General features: G+C 36.9%; 1 protein-coding gene across 4 annotated transcripts; it reads right to left on the bottom strand.

Annotated features, from left to right (window-relative positions):
• Positions 1 to 3,028: 3,028 nt before the first annotated feature.
• Positions 3,029 to 13,563, bottom strand: casp7 (caspase 7, apoptosis-related cysteine peptidase). 4 transcript variants are annotated; one of them, XM_038280551.1, is made up of 7 exons: positions 13,403 to 13,563; positions 12,943 to 13,097; positions 6,323 to 6,474; positions 6,077 to 6,205; positions 4,000 to 4,175; positions 3,728 to 3,866; positions 3,029 to 3,648 (listed from the first exon to the last, which is right to left on the bottom strand). In XM_038280551.1, exons 2-7 carry the CDS (start codon positions 13,095 to 13,097, stop codon positions 3,422 to 3,424), a joined length of 978 nt encoding a protein of 325 aa, XP_038136479.1. In that variant the 5' UTR covers positions 13,403 to 13,563; the 3' UTR covers positions 3,029 to 3,421. The 4 variants fall into 4 exon arrangements, with proteins under 4 accessions (XP_038136479.1, XP_038136481.1, XP_038136482.1 ...); XM_038280553.1 differs by lacking the exons at positions 12,943 to 13,097; positions 13,403 to 13,563 and adding an exon at positions 7,242 to 7,407; XM_038280554.1 differs by lacking the exons at positions 12,943 to 13,097; positions 13,403 to 13,563 and adding an exon at positions 6,766 to 7,052.
• Between the last annotated feature and the right edge of the window lie 166 nt (positions 13,564 to 13,729).

Below are 13,729 nucleotides of genomic sequence, written 5' to 3'. Positions count from 1 at the left end.
CACATTCTCCTCATCTTTAAAAGGGATCCATTCTCTTTTGTCATGACCTAGATACAGTCTGCAATCTTTATGCACTTTAGGATTAATCTGAGGGTATTTTTTAAGATTATTTTCCAAACTTTACATCCGGTTTCTCCTTAAAATGGTGTCCCATTGCATGACATAAATAAATGAACAGCAAGTGTCCAGTTCTCTGAGGTGGAAATGAAAAAGAGCTAGTAAGTCATTTAGTTCTGCTGGGAGAGGTTTTTATCTGCAGGATCTTTCATTCTTAACTTGTGACAAAACCTGAACTCTTGCATCTCCTTAGGCCAGTCTAAACTGGCTTACATGAAGTTTTTCAGCATTTATAAAGGTGTTGATGTCACTAAGAATCACTGACGCTTCACTTCACCAAAAACAAGCTAAGACCTACAATTCCTTCAGAATAAATGTCACTGAAACATCTTTGTTATTCATATTTAAACTTAAGTTAGTGTTTGAAAAGACAACAGGTAGTGTAATTCTGTATGATCCGTTTCTATGTGAAGCTAGCAAGGACATTTTAACTAAAGGTGCATTTGGACAAAAACAAAACTTTTCAGATGAAGGTTTTTGTGACGCTGAGTTCCTGATCATCTTCCTAAGGTACTGCAGCCTGGTTAGAATACATGGTTTCTTTGAATTAACCCCATACATTAAATAAAAATGGACCTCCAAGGATATCTATAGAAACTCTGTGGAGTGTTCTGAATAGAGTAAAACAAAAACAGAAGAGAACTCTGGACATAAATACTGCCCTTTAATGTGGTCTTAAACAAAAGGCACAAATTTCATTACATAATAAATTAATATTTAATACAGTAAATTGATTACAAAAGCAGTCCTCCTTTTTTTTTTTAAACAGTGAACTGCCCAGAAATTTAAAACTGGACCAAATTAAGCATTAACGGTAAATTTGAATCTTTTTAAATTCATTCACAGCATTTAAAAAACTGGGAAGCATTTAAAAAAATTTCTCACTAAGGGCTTTAAAAAAAAAATCCCTGCTTTATTTTCATTCCAAAACAAGTGGAGCAAGTATTCCTCTTGGCACTAATCATGTTAAGGTTATAAAAAGAAATACAAGTTACTGAGGAGCAGAATAATAAAAAAAAATATACATGATGTCCCTCTACTGCCATTATACCAATACATGGAATTCTGTGAATAGTAATAAAGCAAAAACAGTCAAGAGTGCACACTATGGAAATGTGGATTGTGTAAATTCATGTTAAATATGACCAAAATAGCTGCCTCTGTGACTTTAAAACAATAACAGGTTATCGGCAGGTTATCAATAAAACAAGCAAATGTCGTGTTTTCGCATTGATATTTCTAGATTTTATTATATAACCAATATCAACCAATTTATGTAATCACAAGATGCGTATTTTAAATCAAAGTACACTAAGTGCCTCTAATTTCCTTAATCTTTTTGTAGGATAAAAACAAAGTCTGATAAATAAAAACAGCAGAAAAAAGCGATATCTAATTAATGACTACACACTAATGAAGACGGTGTAGCACAACAATAATAGACAGTGAAAATTCATCTTCAATATTTCCTATAGTTTCGATTGTCTTAAATTTCTAGCTTGGTCGTAAAGCAAACATTTAACGGTGTAAGATAAAACTAATTTAAAAAAAGGAGAAAAAATCTAATTATTTTCTTGGACCTGTGTGAAAATAAAATAAGTGCAGTTTGGAGTATTGAGAACACAAATCTTACTAATTCAGGTCTGAACAAACCAGCTAACCAGGAGGCAGAAATTCCAGCCCAACTGTTTGTACCTCATGCTCATCCCTAAGTTGCTAAGAACAAATCACTACACAGCAAAAAGATCACACCTTTTTAGCCACCATGTATAGTTAAAAAAATAAACAGGAAATTTGATGGTACATGAAAGAACCTGAGGATGCCAGCATGCTTATAGTTACAAGTAAGGCTCTGATGCTGAGGCTTACGGAAGAGCGTTGTGACACTGCTGTGGAAGGAGTGTTTGCATTTTTTTTATTTTTATTTAACAACTACATCTGGGAACGGAAACTGTAAAAACATGGATATCTAAAAATGATGCACTCCATTTTCCAGATTAGAGAACGTATTTGGTTTCACATGAGTGTCTATCTGAGACTTATTCTTTTATAGTTTTCCCTAACATTATATTTTTCCCCCTTCAGTATAGTGTACTGACTGTGGAAATTCCCTATACATTATTACCTGCATAGAAACCAACTAGTCAGTTAATTACAGGATGTTTAAAGCAAAAGTCTTAAATTGACAAATACCTTCTTATGCAGGTTTTGCTTGGAGACAATTGACTGGAAAAGGATTGAGCTGTATGCCAAATGATCGACAAGTCTTGTCAATGCAGAGAGCACAAATGCTATAGTTAGCCAAAAAGGGGGACCATTGACCATTTTTATTAAAAAAAGAACGAAAACAAAGCAATTCCTATGCTCAAAACTTTCAAAACATTTTTTTTTCCCAAGAATGCAAAACCTTTTTCACCATTCGACAATAAAAAAAAATAAAAATAAAATATATATATACTATTCATAAACCATCTAACTTTTAAATATATTTTGTCATAAGAGTTAAATCATGTCCTATGGAAAACACCTAAATAAAAACATAATCTACTGTTAACGTGCATAAATATATATTTTTATATATATTTTTTAAACTACTGCACAATCATTTTGTTGCACAAATTTAACGTCAATATTTCGCTCAAATATTGCTCAAAGAAATCACCAGAGATGGCCTGAATAAAAAAAACTTCCAATCCTGTAAATAACACTATAAGGTCTACAAAATAAACAGGTAGGGTAAGGGGGTAAAAAAAGATATCCAATTTGTTTTGGTAGAAATATTTCAGAATCTAGAACAAGGTAATGTCTTATTAAGTAATGTCTTATTTAGTAGACCTGTCCTGACATGTGCCAGAAACAACCAATGTGAAATAAGTGCTAATTAGACAAACTATGTTTTTGTTTGTAAGATCTAACATATTTTGAAAGTTCTGGAAAATGGAGAAACACATATTCAGATATGATTCCACAAACCCACAAGAAACTGGCAGCGGAGTTTGTCGGTGAGTAGATCATACATATATATTCCACAATGCCTGTCAACAACGATCAGCTTAAAGGTGACAATGTTATTTCAAAGGGGCAACCTGAAGAGGAGTTTAACCATCAACACATGAACTCAGAGTGTCACTGTTAGATATTACGTCATGGAGTGCTTGTTTTCAGGCCCAAATGCGGCACGCTGATGTGTGCTGAGTCCCGCTGGGCCTGAATCATCCCTGAATGCTTTGACTGCTTGCTCATCGCCCTAAACAGCCAGTCTAGTCAGTCTGGTCAGTCCGTGTCATACAGTGCAGGCAGGATATCAGTTGAAGTACAGTTCTTTAGTCAGCATAGAGACCACACAGGGAATCTGTTTCTTCTCAGTGAAACGTGGGTCTTCAGACCAGGACTCAAAGCTGGTGGCCACCATGTAGTTGACCCGTGTTAGGATCTGCATTATCTCCAGCTGCTTGCCAAACTCGTTGAGGACGCTACAGAGGGCCTGAACAAACCAGGAGCCCCGGCCAGGGTTCCTCCATGAGTAATATCCTAAAGAATGTCAAGGGTTAATAGTATGTAGAACAGAAGGGTTTATTTTATTTTATTTAACACTAAAAGTGCATCTTACCTGGGACAGTGGAGTACGCAAACAAGAAATCTGCCTCAACTGGGATTTTATGTCTTGGATTGGCATCTGTCTCCAAGGCGTCGTTAGGTGGACCTGAATCTGTCTGGATACCATCATCAAATTCAGAACCTCGACAAGCCTGAGAAAAGGGGAAAAATATAAACATTAGAAAGAGATAGTGGGTGTATTTCTACGTATTAGCTAGGGAGTCAACAGAACAACATTTTTTATACATCTATTTAAACATAAAGGTATTTTTTAAAGCATTATACCTGGATGAAGAAAAGTTTGGGCTTCCCCACTAAGCTTTTGCACTTGTCCCCCCTGAACAGCGAGGTCATGGCCTTGATGGGCATGGCTCCGTCTGTCCCATAGATCATTCCCTCCTCGCCATGGCTCAGCAGGATGCAAGCGAAACACGAGCTTTGGCTGTGGTCTTCCTCCGAGGCTGACCCACAAACACAAAAAAATAAATATTAGCTAATTTTGAGGCTGTATGAAATAAATAAATCCTCTTACTCACAAAACACACAAAGCTAAAATGAATATTTAGGCTTTACATAGTAGAAAAAGGGCGTATCCTCTTATTAGCCCCATTTACACTACCCTTTTGAAACCATGCCGAGAGCAGTCCGAGCATGGTGACAGAGATAACTGTTTAGTGTAAATGGCACGCAAACTGAACCAGACCATGCCAGACACAACCGAATCACGCTAACACAGTACTAGTTCAACAGTAGATCTCAACGCTGTAAAGTTCTGGCTCGGTTCTCTGATAACAAAGAGCCCAGGAGCAGACCGCTTCATCTCATTACAGTCAGCCTACGTAATCATGAAATTTCAGACATCCCTACCCTGCCAGACGTTTTCCAGTGATGATTCTGCTTAGCAGTGTGATGAACCTCAACGTCTGTCATTGTTTCTTGAGTCTGTAAGCCTTGATTAGGTTATTGTTTGTCATATCCACTTCAGAAAAGCCGACTCTGTCAACTAAATTTACCAAAGGCTGCCTTCTTCGCCTGACTCTCTGCAAACTTCCTGAATGTTACGGCCACCGCCATGTTGGTACGCTGGTTTACCTCTAGAGAGCAGTAGTACCGTAGATCATCACTATGAGGCGAGGAACCGTGCTAGCGTGATTTGTAAACGGTCTTAAGGAATCAAGCTCGGCAAGATTAAGTGATCCAAGCTCAGTCCGAACTCGGCATGGATCGGTTTTCAGATTGTAGTGTAGATGGGGCTATTATTTCAAACCAAACTGTTTTAGCTATAGTGATGGAATTTTTATTAGATTACATATCAATTAAAATAATCTGAAATATGAGTAATCATTGAAATGAAACCTACTGTTCAATGCTGTTTGATTATGCAGTTTCAAGAGAAAGAATAATAGATTTGAATTTCAGGAAGCCTGGTGGTGAGAAGATCTCAAATCCATGGAGATGTAATTTTATCTTAGACTTAGACAATATTTTTTCTTTCTATACTGAAATAATCCCTACAAAACACATTGTGAGAATACTTGTTGCTATTCCTATATTTAATCCCCTTTCTGTCGTTACTGTGTAAAACTGGGTAAAAATGTATTTTCTACGAGATTTTAACAACAAATATATTAAAATCTATTATGTGAAGGCATATATTTGTGTTTTGCTGTCGAAGAACGATAAAAAAAAAAAACAATAGCTTACTAAATGTGTCCTAAGTTTTTATTTGATGGCAACAGAGCAGGAACCATTACAGATTTTTTGTAGCTTTGAGCTGCAAACAACAGCTTAGGCGGATTCTGTTGCATCTTTAAAGGCTTTGACAAAAGAAAACAATGAAGCTACATTTGTTTTCTAGCTTCCAGCAGTGACAATTAACAGCTGACACAAAGGCAATGTCATGCAACATGCATAGTAGCAGTAGTTGCTGTAAAATGGGTTTTATGAACATTTAAAACAAAAAAGGTGAAACAAGTTTGCAAAACATTTTCCTTGTTGCCTCTTTCCCTTTCACCTTTTCGCAGTCTGAATTATTCAAGTTTTTTAACATGTTGTAAAAAACATGTTTAATAATTTTTTATTTAACAGCACTGACTTCTATTGATGTTTCTTGTGATTTAAGCCAGCAAATGAAAAAAGACCAAAGTTGTTTAATATTCAGACAGGTTAATATTGTCCTTTACAGGCTATACTAATAATAAAGCATAGATATAAAGAAAATAATATTCCACATCACTGAGCCATCATTATAACACAATGTTGGTTAGGGATTTTATAAAAAAAAAAAAAAAAGAAGACTTTTAAGATGTTTCTTTGATTAAATAAACCATAAAATACAAAATTAGAGGAAGGCACCACTTACCCTGTTTGAGAAGATTCTCCATCTTCTCACACGTCTGGTCGTTATAAACAACGACTTCGAAGCCCAGGTTCCTGAAGCATTTGAACAGCTCGCCTGCATCGCGGTCTGTGCCATTGCGTACATTCATCCCTGTCAAAATATAACGTTAAAGCAAAGACACCTACATCCAAACAAACAATAAATGTCGAGTAAATAAATAAGTGTGTAACGTTATTAAATACGTAGTGTAAAACAGGTTTGCCATACCCGTGTTTGCATCAAAGTTTTTGTTGTTGATGATGATGCACTTCCCCACTTGCTGGTGGCTCATCTTATACTGGAATGCTGGTAAAACAATTCTGTAATGGCTTTCAGAAGAATAGTCCTGCTCCCGCGTCTGGCCATCCTTATTTTTCTTGCTAAAAGACAGAAAACACAAATGAAGTTTTATATACTCTATAATAACACATCACTGTGAGGTAAAAAATCGGTAACAAAAAATAGGCTTTCATATTTACACAGTGTCAGCTCTTACCATATTATGTAATATCTTGCTAATTGAGACTTGACTAGAACATATCCCCGGCTCATCGTACATTTCCAAACTTGAAAACTTTCTTTGCAAAGACTTTTCAAAGAAACATGTAGCACGCGGGAAACTAGAAACAACCTGAACCACTGATTGAAAAAAAACCCTGAAACATACGTACGTGATTAAATAAGGCATAAATGGTGAGGCCAAATTTGGTTGCAGCGATCCACGGTCCGGCTAAAGAAGAAACTAGAACATTTTTGCTAAGATCACCGACGTAGACTGAGCAGGAAGAAACGATCCAGCGAAGGTCAGTTTCACAGTCCTCTAATATTTCCATTCTTTGACAGATCCATCCAGATACCTAAGCTAACAGTGGCCCATTGCAAAGCTAAAAGATCTAGAAGAGCCCAGCCATTGGGTCACTGCAGCACCAGAACAATACTGTACACAGCATTAGCTCCTGTCCATTTACACCCACAGGCGAGCGTACTTTTTTTTTTTTTTTCAAATAGACATGTGATCCAGAACATTTGGAGTCCCCTCCCACCTCCACAGAGCCAACATGCTGTACAAGACAAATGCATGAGGGTGGGTGAAGAGCTGCACCCATGCTACACTGTGGAAAAAGGACAGTCATGATAAATCTCTTACCTTGGGTCGTCATTAAGCGCTACTCCGCTCTGCATCGGAAATACCTTGATTCGGTCTTGTTTTTAAAATTTCTGCACACCCGGATTCTGAAATCTTTCTTAGTGTGTTCTAGGAAGTGCACATGCTCTCTGTACAGTTTGGAGTCCAGACTGGGCCCACAGGCTGCTGAGGTGAGGGACAGTGCACTGTGAGCCCCCTGAGTCAGCATACTCCCCATGGAACCAGTGCTTTCTAAAGGCCTATTCATGCTCAGGCCTCAGAGCCTCACTCCCTGCTGAGGTCAGACAGGCTATTAGGTTCCTTCAATGTGAACAAATAAAAGATCCCGTCGTACAGGACATGGTCTACAGTGAAACCATTAAAGATATTAATAACAATGTTTTTAGAGCGGTAATCAGAGAAAAACTGTCGAACAATCAACTATTATCCTACTGTCAATAATAGTAATATGACATTTTTGATATTTCAATATCCATAACGGTATATGATTAGAGCTTTTGCTGTAATAATAGACTGTAATAATTAAATTGTATGTGTTTTGTTATTTTAAAGCAACTATTTCCTTCATTTTCCACTAGAAGTGTTTTATAAACATGGCAAAATAATTGCCATAAGTTCGTAAAGGGTTCAGTTGCAAGCATTTTTGGCAGCTATTTTCTCTCTCTTTTTTTAAATTATATAATTTCAACTGAATTGAAAAAATATGTATTGTGATATTAGTTTTATCTGTATCGTCCTAAACCATATTTAATACATTTCTTCCACTTTTGACATGATTTGAGACATCGTTTATCTTGCTTGATTTCCTTAATTTTTGATCATCGGCCGATACTTAGATGCAAAAGTGATTTTTTTCCACAGATCTTATCTACCTCTGCAAAGGTCTGAAACTCAACGCTCTAAACCTTGATTTATAATTAAGAGTAGAAATTTCAAAAGTTTTCATTGTTTCACTGCTTAATGCTTTTCAGTAAGATAAGATTGAAATATTTAAGGGATTTAGTGATCTTATGACCACTGCCAGCGTCTGTTATATAAAAAAAAAAAAAAAGAAATTCCGTTATATACTTAGTTAAAGATATAAATAAAGATAATAATACTTACACAAACTGTAAATGGTTGTAAAAAGCAAGAAAAAATCCTTTCACCCTTTAATAGATGTTCAATTCAATATAAAGTGTTTGCGTTTCAGATATAAAAATATTAGCTTTTTTTTTTAAATCTAAATCTAAGAATCTGTTTATTATAAAAATGAAGAATAGATGTTTAAGCAACAATAATCTCCTGTGTCAAAATCCTAACCAAGGATAGGCAACATTGTCTTTAGTTTCTCTATTGTAGAAAGATTCAGAGTGCCACCTAGTGATGGAAATTGGTAAAAAAAATATATATTTTTTACTTTTAAAAATAAACTTAAGTAAAAGCCTTTTTTAAAGGCCTACATACAACAATTCACATTTGAATGCCAGTGAAGAGTGCGGCAGATTTGTTTCAATCATTTCGATCTGAAAATATATTTGAAGCCTAAACTGGGCAGCCCGACAATAAATGCTGTAGAAAAAAGGCCTAGTTTACAAAATGTTTTTTTTTTTTTTTTTTTTTACATTTGGTAGGATGGATTCAGTGTAATGTTTAATGCTGTACAGATTACACAAGCTAATTTTTAAAACAGCAGTTTCACATTGAAAACAACAAATAAGATTTTCATAATATTCAGACAGGTGTGGATGTTTACGGGCATGAGTCACAAGGGTGTGAAGGCACTTGAAATCCAACAGCCTAGATAGTCTGGGTTATAGTCTTATAGATAGTCTTTATCTATGCAGTCTACAGCAATGTCAACATTGCTATGACAATATAAATCTGATAGACTGGAAACTGATTTAATATATAATGCAGCTCTATAAACCTGAATCATATTTTAGTTTGTTACCTTGAACACAAAAATGGAACAGAAAAATGCAGAAAAAAAACCCCCCATATCTAATCTTTTTATTGGTATGTTTTGCATCAGGTTTCATCATACGTTATTTACTAAAATATAATGTAGTTTCTAATGTCAGTTTAGTTATAGTAGATTATAAATGATAAAATGCATTTATGTATGGATTGTCATATTCTCAAGGAAAATCCTATCTTTACACCTGAAATTCAACTTTCTATTTGCAATTTGCAGACAGATTTAATTTGGTTATATGCACTAAGTTAAATGAAGTCTCATTGGCTAGTCTTCTAATCCGTTCCACCAAACTAAAACCAACACATATGTTTGATTTACATTTCTCATCAGAATTTTATTCTGTATTTGTCTATTAACAAAAATCTAAATTGTTTTAACATTTAATCCAAAAGTACCAGCTGAGTGCACTTTTATGGGATAATCAAGTAAAGTTATGGGGTAAAACGAATGGAAAATAAAGTATTAATACATATTGTAACAAGCTAATGTAGTCAATCAAAGCTCATCTTAATTTGTGTCTCTCAATGTTACCTTAAAGGTAAAATAAAACCACATTTCAGAATACTGAAGTATCCTTTAGTGGATATATACATTTTACAAGTGTTTTTATTCCTGTATGAGCCGAGGGATGGATGGTTTCTACCTGTTTGTGTTATTCTGTCCTCCTCTTTGTCCACTTTTCTGTTATAAGTAAAAACAAGTCAGTCCCTCCAACACCCACCCACTTAATTAGGCAGCCAATTAAATCAAGTAGCAGTAGTCGTGCTAATATCTAAATACTGGAGCTGTTAAAGTGAAATCTATTGAAATAAAGACTCAAATCTACATTTTATTACCAATTTAGGATCCAAAATGGAGAATTACCTGAATAGTTGGAACCCTAGTCGCCCTCAGCAGATACCTGCTCACACTGAGCCTTAATCTGCTGGAGGTTTCTTCCTGTTAAAAGAGAGTTTTCCTCTCCACTGTCGCTACAAGCATGCTTAGTGTGAGGGATTGCATTCGAGTCGATGCAATAACCTGGTTTTCTTTAGATAGAAAACTCTGAATCAGCTTGACTGTATGATCTGGTGAACTGTAAAGTTCCTTGAGATGACGTGTATTGAATTGGCGCTATATAAATAAACTGAATTATGGGCGTGCTTTGGTGGTGCAGTGGTTAGTGCACACGATCCATGCATGGTGACTGCAGACAGGAGGCCTATGATTGGTCAAATCTAGTCTTCTGTTTGGTACCTTACCAGCTTGTGTTGTTTGTATGACTGTGTTTGCGGAAAATGACTCGTGAAGTTGGACCAGCTAGAAGAGCGAGGTGCGCGAGAACACTGGAACCCTTTTTCCACCTGGATCCCCACTCTTTTTCGCCCTCATGTCCATCTGTTGTCGCACAAACTCGCCCCCACTTTCTCACCGCCTTGGCCGTATCTAGACCCACAGCTAGTTCGAGATTGTCCCTCTTGCGTTGTGGCGTGGAATAACATAGTGCACCACGCTTCAATATTGAGTATACAGGTGCTGGTCATAAAATTAGAATATCATGAAAAAGTAGATTGATTTCAGTAATTCCATTTAAAAAGTGAAACTTGTATATTATATTCATACATTACATACAAACTCATATATTTCAGATGTTTATTTCGTTTAATTTTGATGATTACAAATGACAACAAATGAAAATCTCAAATTCATCATATCAGAAAATTAGAATATTGTGAAAAGGTTCAAAATTGATGGCCCCTGGTGCCACACTCTAATCAGCTAATTAACTCAAACCACCTGCAAAAGCCTTTAAATGGTCTTTCAGTCTAGTTCTATAGGCTACACAATCATGGGGAAGACTGCTGACTTGACAGTTGTCCAAAAGACGACCATCGACACCTTGCACAAGGAGGGCAAGACACAAAAGGTCATCGCTAAAGAGGCTGGCTGTTCACAGAGCTCAGTGTCCAAGCACATTAATAGAGAGGCGAAGGGAAGGAAAAGATGTGGTCGAAAAAAGTGTACAAGCAAGAGAGATAACCGCACCCTGGAAAGGATTGTGAAACAAAACCCATTCAAAAATGTGGGGGAGATTCACAAAGAGTGGACTGCAGCTGGAGTGAGTGCTTCAAGAACCACCACACACAGACGTATGAAAGACATGGGTTTCTGCTGTCGCATTCCTTGTGTCAAGCCACTCTTGAACCACAGACAGCGTCAGAAGCGTCTTGCCTGGGCTAAAGAGAAACAGGACTGGACTGCTGGTGAGTGGTCCAAAGTCATGTTCTCTGATGAAAGTAAATTTTGCATTTCCTTTGGAAATCAAGGTCCCAGAGTCTGGAGGAAAAGAAGAGAGGCACTTCATCCACGTTGCTTGAAGTCCAGTGTAAAGTTTCCACAGTCAGTGATGGTTTGGGGTGCCATGTCATCTGCTGGTGTTGGTCCATTGTGTTTTCTGAGGTCCAGGGTCAACGCAGCCACATACCAGGAAGTTTTAGAGCACTTCATGCTTCCTGCAGCTGACCAACTTTTTGGAGATGCAGATTTCATTTTCCAACAGGACTTGGCACCTGCACACAGTGCCAAAGCTACCAGTACCTGGTTGAAGGACCATGGTATCCCTGTTCTTAATTGGCCAGCAAACTCTCCTGACCTTAACCCCATAGAAAATCTATGGGGTATTGTGAAGAAGAAGATGCAATACACCAGACCCAACAATTCAGAAGAGCTAAAAGCCCCTATTAGAGCAACCTGGGCTATCATAACACCTGAGCAGTGCCACAGACTGATCGACTCCATGCCACGCCGCATTGCTGCAGTAATACAGGCCAAAGGAGGCCCAACTAAATACTGAGTGCTGTACATGCTCATACTTTTCATGTTCATACTTTTCAGTTGGCCAACATTTCTATAAATCCTTTGTTTTTATTGGTCTTCAGTAATATTCTAATTTTCTGATATGATGAATTTGAGATTTTCATTTGTTGTCATTTGTAATCATCAAAATTAAACAAAATAAACATCTGAAATATATGAGTTTGTATGTAATGTATGAATATAATATACAAGTTTCACTTTTTAAATGGAATTACTGAAATCAATCTACTTTTTCATGATATTCTAATTTTATGACCAGCACCTGTAAATCAAAAATGTCTGCGTCATACCTGCGACAAGCTCACTGCGACACATTACCACGGGAGTTTAACCAGCCCTTTAGTCCTCAACGCGGGCGACCCAGGTTCGAATTCGGCCTGTTGTCCTTTCCTGCATGTCTCGCCCCCTCTCTCATACCCCCTTTCCTGTCAGCCTACTGTCCATAAAAAAAAAAAAAAAACAGCAACTAGTGCCTTAAAAAGTAAAAAAAATAAATAAATAAACTGAATTGAACATAAAGTGGGAAAAGGTTTAGAAGGTTTTTCAGGAGAAGTTGGTTTTGGTGCAGCAAAACAGGTGAGTCATGTCAAACCTGATTTATCTGGAACATGTGGATAGCACTTAGATACTGAAAGAAACCTGGTATGTTTTAGGCTTCAGATATTTTTCACTTTTTTATTTTAGCAAAATCCAAAATATCTATAAAATTTGCAGGCGAACTAATACTTCTTCTACAGGCTGCTGGAGATAGAAACAAGTTTGAATGAGATCAAACTACAGTGAAAACTACAAACAATTCTTCTATTCAACATATTCTCTGTTTCTCCGATTTATGTATTGTTTTCTGTTGATGTCTATTTTGAGAAACAGCCAATTAGCACCCACCGTCCAAACAGCAGAAACCTCCCACTGCGGTCCGGTTTGGCGTCCATCTGATCACCCGCTGCCTCAGCACCAACTCCACCGTCAGGGTTGGGATCAACTTCCGCCTCCAGCTTCTCCTCCACACCGACACCAACCTCATTCATTTCAGCCTCCATCTGGGTTTAACGCAGATATATTTTATCACACCCACTCGTCCCCTTAGAACTTCTAAATAAAACAACAAGCTAGCTGGAAAAAAGTCGTAAAATAAAGGCAGTTCTGACTCTTGGTTACAGTACTACAGCATAAATCAGCACTGCTAAAAATGTACAGATATTAACATAGCTAACATGATAAAATTATTAGATTAAGGGTTCAAATAAGGTTTTTAACATACGTTTAACATGATTAGCTTCTTGAAGTGTTAAGCTAGTAAAATATGAACTGTTTCAAATATTTTAACTTACTTACTCTAACTTACCCTCAGTTATTCTTGGGCTGTCCTGTAACAGCTTATTCTGAATAAACATAAACACGTAACTTTTGGGTCGACTTTCCTCCTTAAGGTTCTGAGGGACTTTCTGTTCCTTCAAGTGAAGTTAAGAAAGTGAAAGTTTGCTCAGTCGTGCGTCATGACGTCGGCACCGTGCGTCACTTTTTAAATAAGGGTTGTTGTTTTTTTTTGTTTACTCTTCTTCTTCCTCTTGAACATTTTGGATGGCGATTGGTGGCAAAAAAGTTAGGTGAGCAGTACTACCACCAGCTGGCAAGGAGTGTGCACCACATGACAAAAAAATAAATAAATAAA

The sequence above is a fragment of the Cyprinodon tularosa genome, unplaced genomic scaffold (assembly GCF_016077235.1).
Source record: "Cyprinodon tularosa strain WSP-4 unplaced genomic scaffold, ASM1607723v1 ctg161, whole genome shotgun sequence".
NCBI lineage: Eukaryota > Metazoa > Chordata > Actinopteri > Cyprinodontiformes > Cyprinodontidae > Cyprinodon > Cyprinodon tularosa.
Note: the sequence above shows the minus strand (reverse complement) of the source record. Positions and strands in the feature narration are given on the sequence as shown.

Coding starts and splice junctions, on each gene's coding strand:
- casp7 (XM_038280551.1), bottom strand. CDS start 13,097: ATGGAGGCTGAAATGAATGAGGTTGGTGTCGGTGTGGAGGAGAAGCTG. Junction 6,475..12,942: donor AGGTTTCTGCTGTTTGGACG/GTGGGTGCTAAT, acceptor TCTGTCTTTTAG/CAAGAAAAATAAGGATGGCC. Junction 3,649..3,727: donor TGCGTACTCCACTGTCCCAG/GTAAGATGCACT, acceptor GACATTCTTTAG/GATATTACTCATGGAGGAAC.